Source organism: Rattus norvegicus, chromosome 3, assembly GCF_021556685.1.
Source record: "Rattus norvegicus strain SHRSP/BbbUtx chromosome 3, alternate assembly SHRSP_T2T, whole genome shotgun sequence".
Lineage (NCBI taxonomy): Eukaryota > Metazoa > Chordata > Mammalia > Rodentia > Muridae > Rattus > Rattus norvegicus.
In genome coordinates this window covers 15,274,966-15,291,654 of record NC_141536.1, presented here as the reverse complement: position 1 = coordinate 15,291,654, position 16,689 = coordinate 15,274,966, and the positions used below count along the sequence as shown (strand labels likewise).

At 46.6% G+C, this 16,689-nt stretch overlaps 1 protein-coding gene across 48 annotated transcripts in view; it reads left to right on the top strand.

The window, feature by feature from the left end:
• Positions 1-16,689, top strand: part of Garnl3 (GTPase activating Rap/RanGAP domain-like 3) — a 144,242-nt gene that overhangs the window by 36,860 nt on the left and 90,693 nt on the right. For 24 of the 48 annotated variants that reach the window (XR_015683290.1, XR_015683288.1, XR_015683289.1 and 21 more), the window contains 1 exon segment: positions 4,117-4,186. Coding sequence is in view for 21 of the 34 variants with exons in the window: in NM_001430653.1 (NP_001417582.1) it covers positions 4,117-4,186 (70 nt within the window). In the remaining 13 variants the exon portion in view is untranslated. 48 annotated transcript variants of the gene reach the window in all.

The window sequence follows — 16,689 nt, the reverse complement described above, 5'->3', positions numbered from 1 at the left end:
AGTTTTCAAAGTGTCACCTGTGACCACCTGCAGCAGAATTCCCCAGGCTGCTTGCTTGGCTGGCAGATGGCTGAACACGATTCTCTGTGTTCAGAGACCTGGTCTCTGGGTCCATGACCAGGACCAGGAAATCTGCATTGTTGCAGAGCTCTCTGGGGAGTCAGGTAGAGTGTTTCATGGATATTAAGTCCCCGAGACCAACTGTAGGGATTCATGAGACCACTGCAGGGCATGACAGTGTGTCTTTTGTTTGTCTCCTTTTGAGAGTCACTCAGTTAAGAGCTCAAGCTTTACAAGCCATCAGGGGTTTCTGTTGGGGCCACTCAAGGCCACTGTTGTAATGCCTTAAGCAGTGGGTGTGGCTTCGTTCCAAGAAAGCTGCTTTCAAAGCAGACAGTGGATTGCTGTCCTGAAGCAGAGTCATCCTGGTCTGTGCATCTTCTGAATCCCCTTCTACAGAAGTCACATCAGACCTCATGCTAGCTGCAGAGCTTACTCATGGTGGGAACCGGGCACGAATCCTATTGCTTAGGTTGTAGTGGGGCATTCAGAACAGCTGTGTCAGAAAGCCCCCCTCCCCAGGCATTCAGCACGAAGAGTTGCTTACTCTGGTGGGCCTGGTGGTACAGGCTTGCTATCCAGCTGTTTTGGAGGCTGAGGGAGGAGGATCCAAGTTTAAAGCTAGCCTCAGGAACTTAGAACGACTCTATTCTAAAATAGAGTTATACACACACACACACACACACACACACACACACACACACGCTAGGGATATAGCTCAGTGGTAGAGCACTGTGTTACTTTACTTAAATCCATTGTTCTAGCTTGCTTTTCTGTAGGTATGGTAAAAACAAAACAAGCAAAAAAACCCTACTGTAACCGCAAGCAACTTAAGGGAGGAGGGGCTTATTTCAGCTTACAGTTCCGGGCAGTGGTCTGTGGTTGAGGGAAGTCAATACAGGAACTCAAACAGATTAGGAACTTGAAGCAGGAACAGAGGAGTACTGCTTGCTAGCTTGTTCATGGCTGGTCCCCCCTCCCCACTATCAGTCATCAATGACAGTCTCTCACAGGCAAGCCCACAATCAGGCTAGTCTGATTGAGGCAGTTCTTGTGTTATGTTAAGCTAATAGTGAAAACACACCAGAACAGCCATGTAGGTTTTTCTAGAACCTGCTCTCTTCCCTGTGAAGAAGCCAGTGGGAGCCAATACATGAATTCACTCTTAATAATGTCAGGTCATTTCCAGGAGCTGCTGCTTCAGGGGGTATGTGGTCCACCTTCTGAATTGCTGGAGATCTCACTTTTGCCAAATATTTTGCTGTGTGTAAGGCAGATCACTGCCTTTCTAGCCCCCAAGATTAGATTATTTCTGTCTGTCTGCTAAATCTGGGCCACATATTGCGTGATTGTGGTCCTAGCACCTAATGTAAGACAATTTGGTAAATGAGCCTTTCCTTCCACCGATGCCATCCACATAGGCACATGGAGTCCTAGATTCTTCATCTTGAATCTCTGCCCTGCTGCAGGCCTTCCAAGTCTCCCATCCCACTATACCAGGGAGGCTGTTGCACCCTGCGCCTTCCAGCACGGGACTTCAGGCAGGATACGCCACTTTTGTCCAATCCTGTCTTGACCAGAGCTAGATCACATGGTCTCATCACAAGAAAAAGCAAATATAGTCCAACAGTGAGTCCAGAAAAGGAAGTAGGTTTGTCAGTCTAGACACACAGCAGTGTCTACCTTGTAGGCCAGGCCTTCCTAAATGGAGAGGCTGAAAAGGCCCATCAGGGAGAAGGGCACCAGGCAACCTGTCTTAGTACCTATGAGGAGCACTGCCGAGCACTAGCTAGGAAGATCTGTCTGATGTGTCTGTACATCCTGACTGCATGCTTAGTGCATAGCCACCCTGTGCCAGGCAGTGGATGGAACAATCCACGTTCTTGGTAGAGCTTTGGACGACCCCTGCCACTGGAAACCTTGTATGTGGACGCCTGGGGAGGGAGGGATTTTTGACATATAGCTGCTTTGAATGCCTCTTACAGTCCATGATCGGTGCCCTCGACCTGGTTCTTCCCGTGAGCAAGCTCATGCCAGATGGAATGTGTTGGAGGGAGGGAAGGGCAGCCAAGAGCAGGTGTCGTGTCGTATAGCCGTGGCTCCCTTGGTTGTTTGCATGTTTTCATGGGGTGCTATTGCCCCTCTGAGAGACATCTAGGGAAGGTAGATACTCTCGGGCGGCAGAGTCACGGGGCTGAGAGCTGTCATCTTGGCTGTTTACAACGATAAGGTGCTGGCCCCATGTCATGAACCCCTTCAGTGGCAGCCCAGGGAGGGGCCCAGAACCCCCATCTTTGCTTTCTTCGTGCTAGGGGTTGTTGAGTCTGACCTGCTGCTGAGGGTGATTTCATCTGGTCCTCACTGAAGCCTCAGTGGGACTGCAGTCTGGGCAGAGCACCCATCCTGCCTGGTCTTTGCTGTACAGAGACCCACCTCTCGAGAACAGCTGCTGTCCCATGGTGACCCAGCCTTACAGGAAAGGACATGGGAGCCAAAATGCAGGACAGGGACAGTGTCTCCAAGAGTGTTTTCTGACCAGAGAGGCCAGACTGGAACAGACCACAGAGGAAAGTTGTGTTAGTCTCTCTTAAAGATTGTTGGAGTGTTTTAAGTGAGGGGCGTAGAGCATGCCCACCCAAGCAGGAAGGTAGCCTAGGCACCCCTGCCAGGCTGTTTCATTGATATGCCACACATTTTAAGCTAAAGGAGTGAGGGCGAGAAAAGGTTAAATTTCTCATATAAGATTAATTCAGCCATCTCTGTGAAATGGTGGAGGCAGAATACCATTAGACTCTAATCTCATTTCTCTCATGCTGTCTTTCTTGGAGCCTATCAAACAGTGTCCTGGCAGAGAGTCAGCTCTGTGGACGCTGAACATCAGAGTCAGTCTCTTGCCGAATGTGCCAGGAGGGCTGTCATTTAGAAAATGTAGCTACCTTGTAAGGAAGGATGAAAAGGTACCGAGTGCACCTGTCTCTGCATGCGACAGTCCGACCAGTTGGAATTGGCGAAACGTGATCCTTGCAGCTTCTTTTCTGTTGTGTTGGAGCTGTTTGCATGACATGGTCAAGCCAAACTTACAAACACTGTCGGTACTGGGGGGCTGTCTGTGGGTTCATGGCTACTGTGTGGAGTCCTAGGTAGACCGAGTAGCCCATTAGATATGTGCCTTGTGAGAGGGGAGCTGTGCATGCAGTGCAAACGCAGTAGCAATTTGCATCCTTGTTTTAATTGCTCTTGGACCTTGGCATGTGAGTTTGCTTATCTGATTTAAGCCTGTCTGGGTGGGGATGGAGGGGAGGTGGGAAGTATTAGTTACTGCCATGTCAAAAATAAATATACTCAGATGTTAGATTTTTATATTTTCTGCTAGTTCTCGTTCTCTCTCTCTCTCTCTCTCTCTCTCTCTCTCTCTCCCTCTCTCCCTCTCTCTCTCTCTCTCTCTCTCTCTCTCTCTCTCTCTCTCTCTCTCATGTTAACACGTAAAAATCTTAAATTAAAAGCTGGGGGAAGGGAGGGGAGCCTATGAGGATTTGGGAATTTTTGTCTCCTCCTTAAAATGCAGCTTTAAATGATGCTGGTTATTTTTATGTTGCATATTTGGGACAAAGAGACTCTACTCTTTTAAGCAAAAGATAATTGCAAGATCTGGTTCGGCAGCTTTGTCCCTTGCCTCAAGTTCCTGCGGGGCTGCCATCCCCTTCGGTAATGCTGAGTGAAATCATAAGCCGCCAATAGCTTTGGGAATTTCAATTGATTCCAAGTGAGCTAAATATTTAATTCAATCATTACCTGTACTTCTAGGGATGACTTGGACATTTTTCTTTTGACTGAGGGCTTCATGAAAGCCTGACTCTGCAATGGCTGCTGGGGACGGTGTCTGTGGCAAGGATGCTCCCTGCAGTGAGGCGCCGGCTGGGGCACTGCAGACCTGTTCCATAGCAGCCTTTTTTTCTTCTTTTTTTCTTTCTCTCTTTCCTTTTCTTTTTTTTCCTTTCTCAGAAGGTGTGTAGCCAGATCGCTATGTGTAATACTGATGAAGCATTTTTGTTCCAGCTCTGTCTCAGAAGACCTAGGCTGTAGACGTGGGGATTTCAGTAGGAAACATTATGGATCTGTGGAGCTGGTAAGTTAATGCTGCCTGTTCAGTAGTGGTACTGATTCAGACCGAGGGATTGCCAACCCCTTTGCTGTGCATCTCCTATGAGACTGTGTCCGGTGCAAGGTTCCATTCGAGTCAGTGATGGCTGAGAGGTTATGGGCATTTTGTCACCTCCAGTCCTCTTCATTGCCAGTACTTTTAATCTCATGCCGGTTGTTAAACACATGTGGTGGTTCGGTATTCTTCCCTATTAAGCAGAGCATAGAATTAAGTGGTTTGTAAATGAAGAGAGCTGGCATTTCATTTTTATATTATCTTGTTCCTGAAAGTTTATAGATCTAGTTTTAAAACATTCGGGGTCTATCTTTGCTTCCTGGGTATGGGACAGGAGTTGGCACACGTGAGGTATTTCCCGTTATAAGCCTATTCGCTGTATCAGGTCAGTAACTGTGACAGATGATAAATGTCTAAAATGAAAATATCTAATTTTTTATAACAAGAGACATTAGAGTTGGTGATATGATTTTTAGAGTGTGTATTCCTCATGAAAGAGGGGAATAAAATGAAAGCATTGATGAACTCAGTTTTTAAGACAGGATTGTGATTTAGTTTTCCAATTGCGTTGGGATCTGAACCAATTTCAAAATGTGCTTATAAACGGAACTAGCTATTGCTGGTCACTAACTCTACTATTGTGTTGACTAAAAATGAGTTGCTTCTGTCTATTGGCTTAGCAGCCAGGTTCCCACTGTTAATGCGAGCTGAACCTTTACACGCCTTAACTAGGAGAACAGTTTTCAAGAGTGCTAGCAGCCCTCTGATGCTAAGCGTGTCCAGCAGACTGGACTGTGCTCCTGGCCCAGGGCTCAGCATATTGCAAGTATAAAATACATGGAGGGCTTGGCCCCTTTTCTCAGGGGCTTCCGTCCTTTAGCTGAGCAGACTCGATGCATCATCTCAACAATGAGTATAGCCACATCCACGATATGTCAGTTGATTCGGTGCCTGTTCCATCACTGTTAACCCCTTACACACTGCCTCTCCTCAAGGAGCCTGAGCAAGAGTATAATTCAGAGTAGGAAGGCTAAATAGAGAGAGATACAGAGGTGACATGATAGGAGCATGAAGGGAGGGAACCACCCACCCTACAAGGGAACTTGAGGGAGGCGACTTAGAAGGCCTCATGAAGGACGGAAAATGGTAGGATATGGGAGGGTGGTAATGAATAGATAGCAGACATGCGTGGCAATGCTGTCCCATGAGAGCAGTGAGCAAATGGCCCTGCCTGGCAGAGGTGAGGCTGCAGGAAGTGGTGGTGACACACTGAGCAGGCTTTGGTCCACGTCTCCACGCCTCCACAGACCTCACCAGTCATCAGTAAAGTGACTTCTCGGTGTGTGCTCTGAAATCTTTCTTGTTTCATCATCTGCTACTCACATGATCTTGAGCATCTCTTGTCCTCAGTTTTCTCATCCACAAAATAGGGCTAGGAACATTTTCTCCTCAGCCCTTGGCGGATTCCACGTTAACCTGCCACAGTAGCGATGCTGAAATTCAGTAGCAGAGGTAGACCTTCCATAGTCAGATGAAGACCAGACTGGGTCCGAGAAGTGTCCAGAGCCCTTGTGCACACACAGTGAGGGTGGTGCTTAGGGATATACCATGGGTGTGAGGGATGAACTCTGGAGACGTGTGCATAGCACAGACAACAGAATGCTCCTTGAGAGCCGCAGATGAGCTAAGCAGACATCAGAGTCAGCAGGGAAACTGAGTTACAAACACAGCAGGCCTAGAGCCAACCCACAGTCTGAATTTCTGACAAGTCCCCAGACTGCCATTGATGTCGCCGGGCCCAGGACCACACCTGAAGAGCCAGCATCCACAGCTAACAGGCTGGTGACGCCGATGGACAGAAAGCTCCTCTTCCGTTTGTTCATGATTTCCCTCGGAGTTGTGTGTGCCCTCTACAAATATTATAAAATGACATTTAGCCCTCTACAAATATTATAAAATGACATTTAAATAGGGTTGAGAGATGGCTCGGCAGTTAAGAGTATTTGCTATGATTCCGAAGGACCCAGTTTTAAGTTCCAGTACCCATATGGTGGCTCACAGTCGACTGTAACTCTTGCTTCAGGGGCTCTGACTCCTCTGCTGACCTCCACAGCCACAGCCATACATACAGACAAAACAGTCACACATAAAAATAAGTAAATAAATATTTAATTAACATTTAAATATTTTAGAATTCAGTGGACAGTCTTGTTACCTTGTAGCAAGTGTTTCCATTTCTCTTCAGCCCCTCTGCTCTTTAATGCCATACATTTTACTTTTCCAAGTTATAATAAAATCATCCACTGAATTTTGCATTATCCTTTTTCCTATTTAATTGTTTTGTCAGTAACTTCTTTGTGTGTCATCTGCAGAGTCACCATTTTGATTTGGATGTGGCAGTCCAATTGAATGGTGAACCATTCTGTGTGTAACAGTTTCCTTCCTTTTATAAAATGATTGTGCTGGTTTTTCCACATCAGAAACCACATCCACACTGATGGTTAGAACGACCGAGAAAGATGGGATGAACAGAAGTCCAGCTTCGGGGCCTAAGAATTGTGCCTCAGATATACTGCAGTTGGTATCTGTGGGTGGGTTGGCTCCAGGTCTCTCTTGGATATTAAAATCCAAGGCTGTTAAAGCCCCTTGCATAAAGAGCATCTTTGCATATATCTGATGCATACTCTCCATGTTCTAAGTCACCCCTGGGTACTCACGATGCCTATACGATGTAAATGCCACAGAGCCAGCAGTTACTGTAAGTTAGAGGAAAACAAAACAACCCACACATGTTCATAAAAGACAGTCTCCTCCTAATATTTTCCATGCGGTTGGCTGGACCCCCTGATGTGAAATGTCCATGTTGATGACCTACTGTGTGGTTAAAAAGAATCTGATATGTATGTTCTCTGTTCATCAGGAAATGAGTCTGGGTTTTCTTAACCTGGCATGAAGAAGACTGTTGGGAACCACAGAACTCAGACTTGAGAGAACAGTGCCAGGAAAAGTTTAGCATAAATGTTGCCTTTAAAAAACATAGCTATAGGGGTTGGGGATTTAGCTCAGTGGTAGAGCGCTTGCCTAGCAAGCGCAAGGCCCTGGGTTCTGTCCCCAGCTCCAAAAAAAGAAAAGAAAAAAAAAAAACAGCTATAGAAATCTTTGGGCAGAATTAAGCATGGCCATTCACCTTGGTAATGAGAGTAGACTTAGGACTTCATTCCACAGGTGTTGGTTGGCCATAAATGTCATGAAAAGCCCAGATCTCTGTAGACTCAGGACAGGGTTCTTTAGACTTCTCTCCTTTTTTGAAGACTTACCATGTGGTGGGCACCATGCTGGGTTCTCAGTGGCAGTGGAGAGATAAGTCAGTCTGTCAGCTGTCAGTGGTCTAGCTTCAGAAAGCAGCTGCCTCTCTGTCCCTAGCCTGCAAACCACCTGGATCTCAGCCGTGCCCCTTGCGGTACCCAGAGCTGTTTCCTTTCAAGAAGCATGCGGGCTGAGCCTTAGGCATTCAGTCTGCCTCTACTATGGAGTAACTTGCCGGATGTGTTTGAGCAAGTCTCATTGGAAAAAACGCACGGAATGCCTCGTCCTCTCCTCTCCTTGTCTGTCCCAGTCTTCTCTCTGCAAACCAGCCGCCTCTGTTGCACATCACCTGTCTGGTCCCCTTTCTTTTAAGGGTTTTATAGTTACATATCCTTGATTCATTCGAGTTCGCTTCTACAGATGTGTGAATGGAGAGCTTCCTCCACCTCCCCACCCCGCTCTTTTACACTTGTGTACTGGACTTTCCCAGCACCATTTGCTGGACTGTCCATTCCTCGAGTTTCTACCTCATTGGTACCACTACACGCCCGTCTTCCAGCAGAGCGATAGTCCAAAATGCTGCGAATGTGCGATCCTTTCCCCCTTGATTGCCCTTGTGGTCATTTTGGCCCTTATCATCTTTGTGACCCTTGTGACCCTTACTCCATCTCGCCCTTTCTAGTCTCCTGCCTCTTACTCGCCATGCTTTGACTTCTGACCTCACTGGTTTCTAGAGCAGCCTCAGTTTACCATGCCCCAAAGCCTCTGCACTTGCTTTCTGCAAGGATTCTCTGTGCTTCTCATGCCTGAGCTTGATGCCACCTCCCAAGGCTCAGCCCTCCCAGTCCACCCACCCCCGCTGCCCCTTAACTGGACAGCAGTTGACTTACCCACTACTCTCACATCCATTGCAGTGAGGGAGGATCCATGTCTGTCTTCTTCACTGTTGTATCTCTAGAACCTGACACTAGATTGGTCAAATTTTCATGATTTTGTATTATTCAATTTGGTATTAATTTCCCAATCCCCCTGGATCATAGGTTCCAACTCTTAGTTCCTATCATAATCTCTTCATTTCTTGAATTTCAGATTTCAAATAGAAAATTATAGATCCATTCCTCTTAGATCAGGTATGTATCACAGCAATGGGGTCATTTGATACAAATGAGCCTCTAGAAAGCCTCCCTCAATAGTTTGTGGAGAGGGCAGACACTCTCTGAGGAGGAGGCCAGCTTAAACATGAGTGGTGTCGTGTTATGGAGGGAGCTCAGCAGGGAGAGTGCTTGCAGCTAAGAATTTGAGTTCAGATCCTTCGCACCTCAGAACAGGTGTGGCAGCACACGCTTGTTGACCTTAGCCCGGGAAACAGCTGCAGGTGGGACCTGAGGGACCACTAGCCAGCCAGTCGAGCCCATCGATGATCCAGATTCGATGAGACCCCATCTCAGTAATCAGGTGGTGAGGAACAGAGGAAGACACCAAAGACCACCTCTGGCCTCTATGCATGCACACATGGGCCATACACACACACACACACACACACACACACACACACACACACACACAATGGATTCACAACATTCTCTCATGCAATGGATTGTTTAAAAGCATCTCATGAAACTCTTCTGCTAGTGAACTCTTAGCCCTGCCTCTTTCATTGGTCCCATAAGTAAGGATACAGATTAGTAAGCCTCTCCCAGCTAGAAATCCCAGCTCTTTGTTTGCTTGTATAGCCATGGACTATAGCTCAATAATACTGATTGAAGAACGAGAGTTCTAGCTTGAGAGAAATTGGAGAACAGTTTCTAACAAAAACAAAAGAGAAACCAAGCCCTTTGACCGCCACCGACACAGTTAGACTCATTAGCTTGCTGGCCATCCCACCTCAACAGATGCAGTTTTTCTTCCTGATGGATTGCAAGGCCAGTCTCTCCTGGCAACAGGCCAAGCAAGGCCCAGCAAGTGTAGCATCAACTGTCTCTCATTACTTTCTATCGAAACCTGTCAGGGGCGGCAAAAGATTATTTGTAGCTTTTATTGATCTGTTCTTGGCCTTTGACTGGATAGGCAGGAAACTGATGTGGTAGAAGTGATAAATGGCGTGGGCACAATATAGACCTCTGCCCAGTGCAGTCCAGCTGCAGGTCGTCATGCACCCCTGCCTCTCGATACTTCTGCGAAGTCACCATCTGCAAGTGATTTCAGATCGGCATAGCTCGGAATATTGTCCATTTCTTTTGGCATCCTGTCTTAGCGACCGAGCCCACATTCTTTGTACGCTGCTGCTCTGCTGTGCGGGAAAGAAGCAGAGAGATGCTTGCCTCCAACGGTAGCAGGGTTTTATTGTTAGGAACTCAGAGTGGCCTCAAAAGATATGTGCTGTCTGTATAGTTGGCAATGAACCTGTTTCGAATCTGCAGACTTTCATATTGGAAGATCCTCAGAGTTTTCTTGTTCAGTGTGTGTGTGTGTGTGTGTGTGTGTGTGTGTGTGTGTGTGTGTAGGCCAGAGGTCAACATCAGCTGACATTCCTCAGGTCCCACACTCCTTGCTTCTTAAGACAGGGATTCTCACTTGTCTTGAAACTCAACACATAGGCTAGGCTGCCAGGCCAGGAAGCCCAATATTCCTCCCACCTATGTCTCCTCAGAAGGGGAGTGGAACACAAGCACACGCCACTGTGCTCCACTTTTATTATTACTACTGTTGTTATAAAGATTGCAGAAAGCATATTTTGAGCATATTTCCCATGCCCCAATTCATCCCAGATTCTCCCTGCTTCCCTGCCTACCAACATCATGTTCTTTCTTCCTCTTTCTGTCAGAAAGCAAAAACAAAAAGCGAAAATTAAAGTGAGAACCTCAATAAGACAAAATATAGCAAAACAAAACAGAAAGTCCATGTGTGCATACACATGCACACCACACACACACACACACACACACACACACACACACACACACACACACAATGGGAATTCATCTTGTGTACACCAACTACTCCTGGGCATGGGTGTTGAGTGTGGTTGATATACCTAATGACACTCCATTGGAGAGAACAGACTTTCCCTTCCCAGCAGGTATCAGTTGCAAATAGCTTCTTGGTTAAGGGTGGGATTTTGTGTCTGCATCCCTTCCCCAGTGCTGGGCTTTTGTCTGGTTTGAACCTGTACAGGTCTTATGCATGCAGCCGGTCTCTGTGACGTTACATGTGCTTCACCCAACCCTGTCATGCCTGTAAGACATTTCCTTGGAGTCATCTGTTTCCATATACATTTCTGAGCCTTGAGGGGAGAAGTTTGATAAAGTCATCCATTTAAGGCTGAGAAGCCCTTCACTCCCTGCACACTAAGCTGCGGTAGTTCTCTCATTTTTTAAAATTATTATTATTGTTGTTGTTGTTGTTGTTATTCTATATCATCGCTGTTCCTTTAGCACAGTAACAGCAGTAGGTTTCCCTTGGGACATGGCCTATCCAGTCTTGGGTCAGTTCCCCATGTTGGCAGTGTCGGGTGTGGGTTACATCTCATGAAGTGGGCCTTAAATCCAGTATTCAACTCACACAGTGGCTGCTCAGGCCCATAACCTATCCCACTATTACACTGGCACATCCTGTGGACGGCTTGTAGGTTCATGGGATCACAGCTAGGTGGCACTAATGAATACTTTCCCCTCCATCTAGTACTTTGTACCTTCTGGTCACCTGAATGCCATCAGCAGGGGTGCAGCCTCCACCAGCTCATTGTAATGTCTTCAGCAGTAGAGCTTTACCAAGGCTGAGGAGAGAAAAACCAACACCTTTGACGGTAACCTATGATGTTTGGGGTGGGGGTGTCTGTGATGTACCTTCGTCCAGTGACTTGGCAAGATGTAACCCATTGCGACACTGGAGGTTTTACTTGGTGACAGAAGACGTCTAGTTGGGTGCCTAGCTTTTGAACATGGCTTCTGGGGAGCAAACTGAGATCCCCATGCTTACTGAGCAAGTGCTTTTCTGGCCAAGCTTTCTCAAAGCCACCCTCATGTTTTGGTGAGGAGTCGTTTGTATTTTTGCCCAGGCACAGGGGCCTGTTCTACAGAGACGATCCTTTGCTAATGAGTAACTCAGCTGCTGGGTCAGCATCCCTAACAGAGCAATTTTGTTCTCCGTTTGGAGCTGATGATGCCTTCTGTTTATGGGGAAATGGTGGGAATTTTATGAGCAAAATCATATTCCACATAGCACAACCAAATTGAGAGATTAGAGAGGGTAACAGCATACTTCCCTCAGGAATATCAAGAATTAAACATTCTACAACTAAACTCCCTGTCTGGGCAGATGTTCTCTAGTGTATCTGGCTTGTGTCTGAGTCTTACACAGCCGATCAGCTCCCTGAGGGGCCTCAATTTCAAGAGTAGCACTGGAGGGGCCTTCAGATGTCTTCTGTTGTGGCTCTGACTTTACTTTGCTATTATTAGTTCTAACATTTATTAGATGCTTACCATGTGCTGTGCTGAACATGGAGATGCAGTTGCATAATGAATGTTCTCAGACAACCAGATGAGGTAGGTGTTGCTTGGCTCTGCCTCATCCTGTGGATGCCCAGAAAACATGTGTGAGTCCTGAATGGGTCCATGCACTAATGGTCTGGGGTCCCACAGCTAACACACAGCAGAAGTAACGTTTAAACCCAGGTCTATGTCTTAGGCCACATCTCCCATTCTGACAGCAACAATTGTTATTCCAGTTCCCAAGGTTCTAACGCCCTCTTCTGGCTTCTCTAGGCACTGCATGTATGTAGTGCATGTTAAAGGGGTTTCTCTCTTTGCAGTGGCTTCCAGGAAGCTCAGAACTGTCTTTTGTGGTTTGTCTCCTATAACACTCACGTTAATCTTAACCTCTTGTGCTTTGTGTCTAATTTTATCCTTTGAGTAAGATGTATTTCCATAAGCTGCCTCAAACCTCTTTAAAGCATGAGGTAAGATGTAAACAAAGCTACATTTTACCCCGCCTTGAGCAGCAGACAGTGGGTGTCTGCTCCCACCACACCTGTCTGGTGTGTAAAATGGCTTTGACTCTTGCTGCCCCAACAGCCACCCTATTTTTCTCTACAGTGCAATTCTATGACTCATTTTCCCAGCACCAACAAAACATGAGATTTAGCAGACTACCATTTAGTGACCACCTTGAACACCAAGGCCTGTTAGTGACATGGATCACTGGGGCACAAGGCTGTACCAGTGGCCGCATACGCGCCATGTAAGAATACCAGATGATGTCAGCCCTGAGATTGTCACCTTCACGCCAGCAGGCCCAGGCAGGATGATTGCCACTCTCCCTGCTCCCTGCCTTCTGTGGGCCGAGTGTCACCCCCCACTCCTCCCCAGGCCACAGATCACTTCTGTGTGTTCTGGTTCCCTCCTCACGCCTTGCTCTCTGCTCCGAGCCTCTGCATGGCTGTCTACTTCCCCAGCCATCTTGGCTCAGCACATCTCTGGCTCGTTCAGCTTGTGAGGTGTTCTTTGGCTTCGTGGCCTTTCCAGTGGTGCCCTGCTCTACCGTAGGAGACACTTTCAATCGTGATCTGTGTGTTCGTTTTATATTCTATAACCAGATAACATAATCAGCAACTGCAAACACTTTGCCTATTTGGTTAATTCTTCAATCCAAGGAGTGGAATAGAACAGCTTCCTACTTGGGTCATGGCGAGGTCCTCATGTGTGTCTGAACACAGTCTCTCATAGTGCCTGTTCCACTGTAGCCTTGGCCTTCACCTTCAGGTGCCATGGCGTTCTGTCCTTCATGTGCCCACTGCATGCCCGTGTCCACTCACAGACCTGTGGCCAGGGGTTAGCAGTGTGGATCACCAGTTGTGACCATAAACATTTTAAAATTATTGTTATATACATGTGCGTGCCTGCTTGTGTGTACTATATACATGCATGTAGTAGCCTCCAGAAGCCAAAGAGGGTGTCCAGTGCCCTGACACTGGAGTCACGAGTGGTTGTAAGCTGCCCCAGGCGGGTGCTAGGATTCAAACCCTGGTCCTGTGCAAGTGCAGTAAGTGCTCTTAATCACTGAGCTGTCTCTGCAGCCCCTAAAAGCAGAGCTTCCACTTGGCAGAAATATGAGGTTGTCTTGCACACTGCTCTGATGAGAAGAAAGTGTTTTCAGTTCTGAAAGTTTCAGAAAAGCCCCAGGTTTTCTTCTGAGTTTATGTGGGTCTGCCATCAAATCCATAGAACTTGACAATGTGCTGTGAACATGGGAGTGACAACTGCTCTCTTACTTCATATGGTGCTGTTAAAAATGGGCGACAAAAGATGTCTTTTGTCAGCCTGTCTTCACACGGACTCTGAAAACAGCTGTGGGCTCTCGGAAGTGCACGTGTTTATTCGGTGTATTAACCGGCCTCTGCAGGCATCTTGGGCCTTGGGGCCCTTAAGCCAAGAGTCTCCTCTTACAGCTTTCTGCTGACTCAGGGCATAGCATCGTCTTCACCGGGCATACATACCCATTCCACAGTCCCAGGAGCTTCACCGCCTCTTCCTTAGAGACCTCTGTGCCCCCTTTACCTACTAAGTAAATTTAGCAGCAAAATTCATGACAAAAATATTCCAATGTCTCCTACTGTGACTGGTAGACCAGAAAAGGCCCCAGTTTCACACCTCAGTTACTGTTAGAGGGGATAAGAGTTTATAATGAATTACTTTACCCTCAATAAAAGCAGGTACTGTGGAGAGCATGTGCTTCTCAGCCTCCACTTCTTAGCTACTCAGTTGCAGTTACTGGGGTGTCTCAGTCTCTCAAACTGAGCTGGCCCCATAAACTGGCGGGCATTTCAGTCAGGGAAAGCATTTCAGCCATTCTCTGAGTTCTTGTACTGAGCCACACCCCAGTTCTCTCAGGAAGGAGGTGACTCCCCTCCTCCCTTCTTTTGATGTGGCCTTTCTTGCTCCCATCCAAACCAGTCCTAGCAAGGTCACCAAAGGCCTTCTTGCTATTCACATCAGTGTACATAGCCAATGCTATTGGTTCTTTGGGTGCTTTATACATGCAAAATAATTGAAATCTCATAGGATCCACAGAGGTGATCTCCCCATCTTAAAGAAGAGATTGCTCAAGGGGTTTGCAACCCCATAGGAAGAACAATAATATCAACCAACCAGGGACTAAACCACCAACCAAAGAGTATATGTACATGGAGGACCCTATGGCTCCAACTGCCTATGTAGCAGAGGATGGCATTGTCTGGAATCAACAGGAGAAGCTCTTGGTCTTGTGAAGGCTCGTTTCTCCAGTATCGGGGAATGCCAGCGTGTTGAGGTGGGGTTGGGTGGGTAGGAGGGAGGGAGAGAATCCTCACAGAAGCAGGGGGAAGGGGATGGGAGTGGGGACCCTGGAAAAGGAATAACATTTGAAACGTAAATACATAAAATATCCAATAAAAAAAGAAGAGATTACTTCGGTTCCGAAAGGCTAGCTAACTTGCCCAAGATCACGTAGATAGGAAATGATAGGCTGCCCACTCGCCCATACACGTACTTTATCTGCAGTTGTATTTGCTTTAAAACCCCAGGATCTATGGTTAGCTGATTAAGAGTTCTTGGTGTTCCCCCAGAAGACCCAAGTTAAGTTCTCAGCCATGATGCTGCGTGGCTTACAGCCACTGGGACTCCAGATCCGACACCCTCTTCTGGCTTTGGGAGTGCCTGCATACTAACTAACACACACACACACACATGTGCGCACACACACACACACCACATAAACTAAAAAGTAAATCTTTATAAAAGACAAAATACTGTGATCTTACCTTGTCCCAGTACCCCCTAAACTTGATAATACCTAACAACATAGAACATTGTGCTTCAGCTCTGGGTTCCAGCTCACTTGTCTGGAATCAACTGGCATTTTTTAGGAGTTTCCATTTTGAAAGTGATATTTGTTTCCTTACGTGCTTCGTGCCTGTTCTCCAGCAGAGGTAGGGATGGGAACAGACAGAGAGGCGTGCTTCTCACGTCCCTTTTTGGGTGCCATCTGTTTCATTTCCTCTTTCTTTGACCTGGCATTTTTTTCCTGGCTCCCCTGACTTAAAAGATTCCATTCAAAGGTTCTCGATAAGATGAGATCTAGTTTGACTGCACCCTCAGCTGTAATTAACAGGAAGTGTGGAGCTTTGATTTCCTTACTACTATGGGGAGCCCTCATGTACAGTTCTAGCAATATCCTGATGCTTTTGGCCAAAACAGGTACCAGCATCAGGCCCTCAACCTCATGCTACCGGGCAATGAAGTTCATGTCCCAGAGCTTCCACAGCCTGCTCTCATCCGTCATTGAGCCTTAGCTCGTGGGCCCAGAGTCCAGCAAGCAGCCCTCTACCTGTGACTGTCAGAGCCTCCCAGGTCTCCTCATACTCTCTCATCCTTCCAGAATGCTCTTCTCCATATGCCTCTGCCAAGCCTCAGCTCTTTGCATCCTTCCCTGTCTGCCTTAATGGTCCACTCATCTTTTACTCTCTGGAACCTTGTATCTCTTTGCATTTCTCCAGGATGCCAGTCATATTTTGCCTTGTAATTATTTGCAGATATTCTTTAACTTGCCTAGCATGGGGACCACTTATTCACTGTGCTCACAGCAAGCTCCAAGCTCACTGCCAGATGTCCATATACCAGCTAGAGCATCAGTTCTGCTAAAAATCCAGTATCTGGTGATTTCTTCTGGTTACATTTTATTATTTTTGTGCATATGCATATGGATATGGACATTAAAAGTGGATATACTTCTTAATACCCTTCTGTGGTTTGGAAGAGAATGTATGCTGGCTATAGGAGAGTTTGAAATAACTGAAAAGCACAGAGACAACAATGGAGTCCATCTTTAATATCTTACAATAGCCTGGGGGTAGTCACTGTGAAGACTCAGTGTGTGTGTCTTTAGCAATTGCATTAATACACAGAATAGGCCTCTGTATTTTATTCTTCTTCTTTATTTAAAAACAAGTGTCATCTTTTGAATAATGACCACTCTTATCAACAGCATTGTCTCCTCTCTAGATCTCTTATTTCTTATTTATGTCTAATTTCATTCTCTGGCTGTGACCTTTAGAATAAGAATCAAGGTGCCAGGGAAATAATTTCACAAAGTGCTTGCTGCATAATTACAAGGGCCTAAGTTCCACTCCCAGC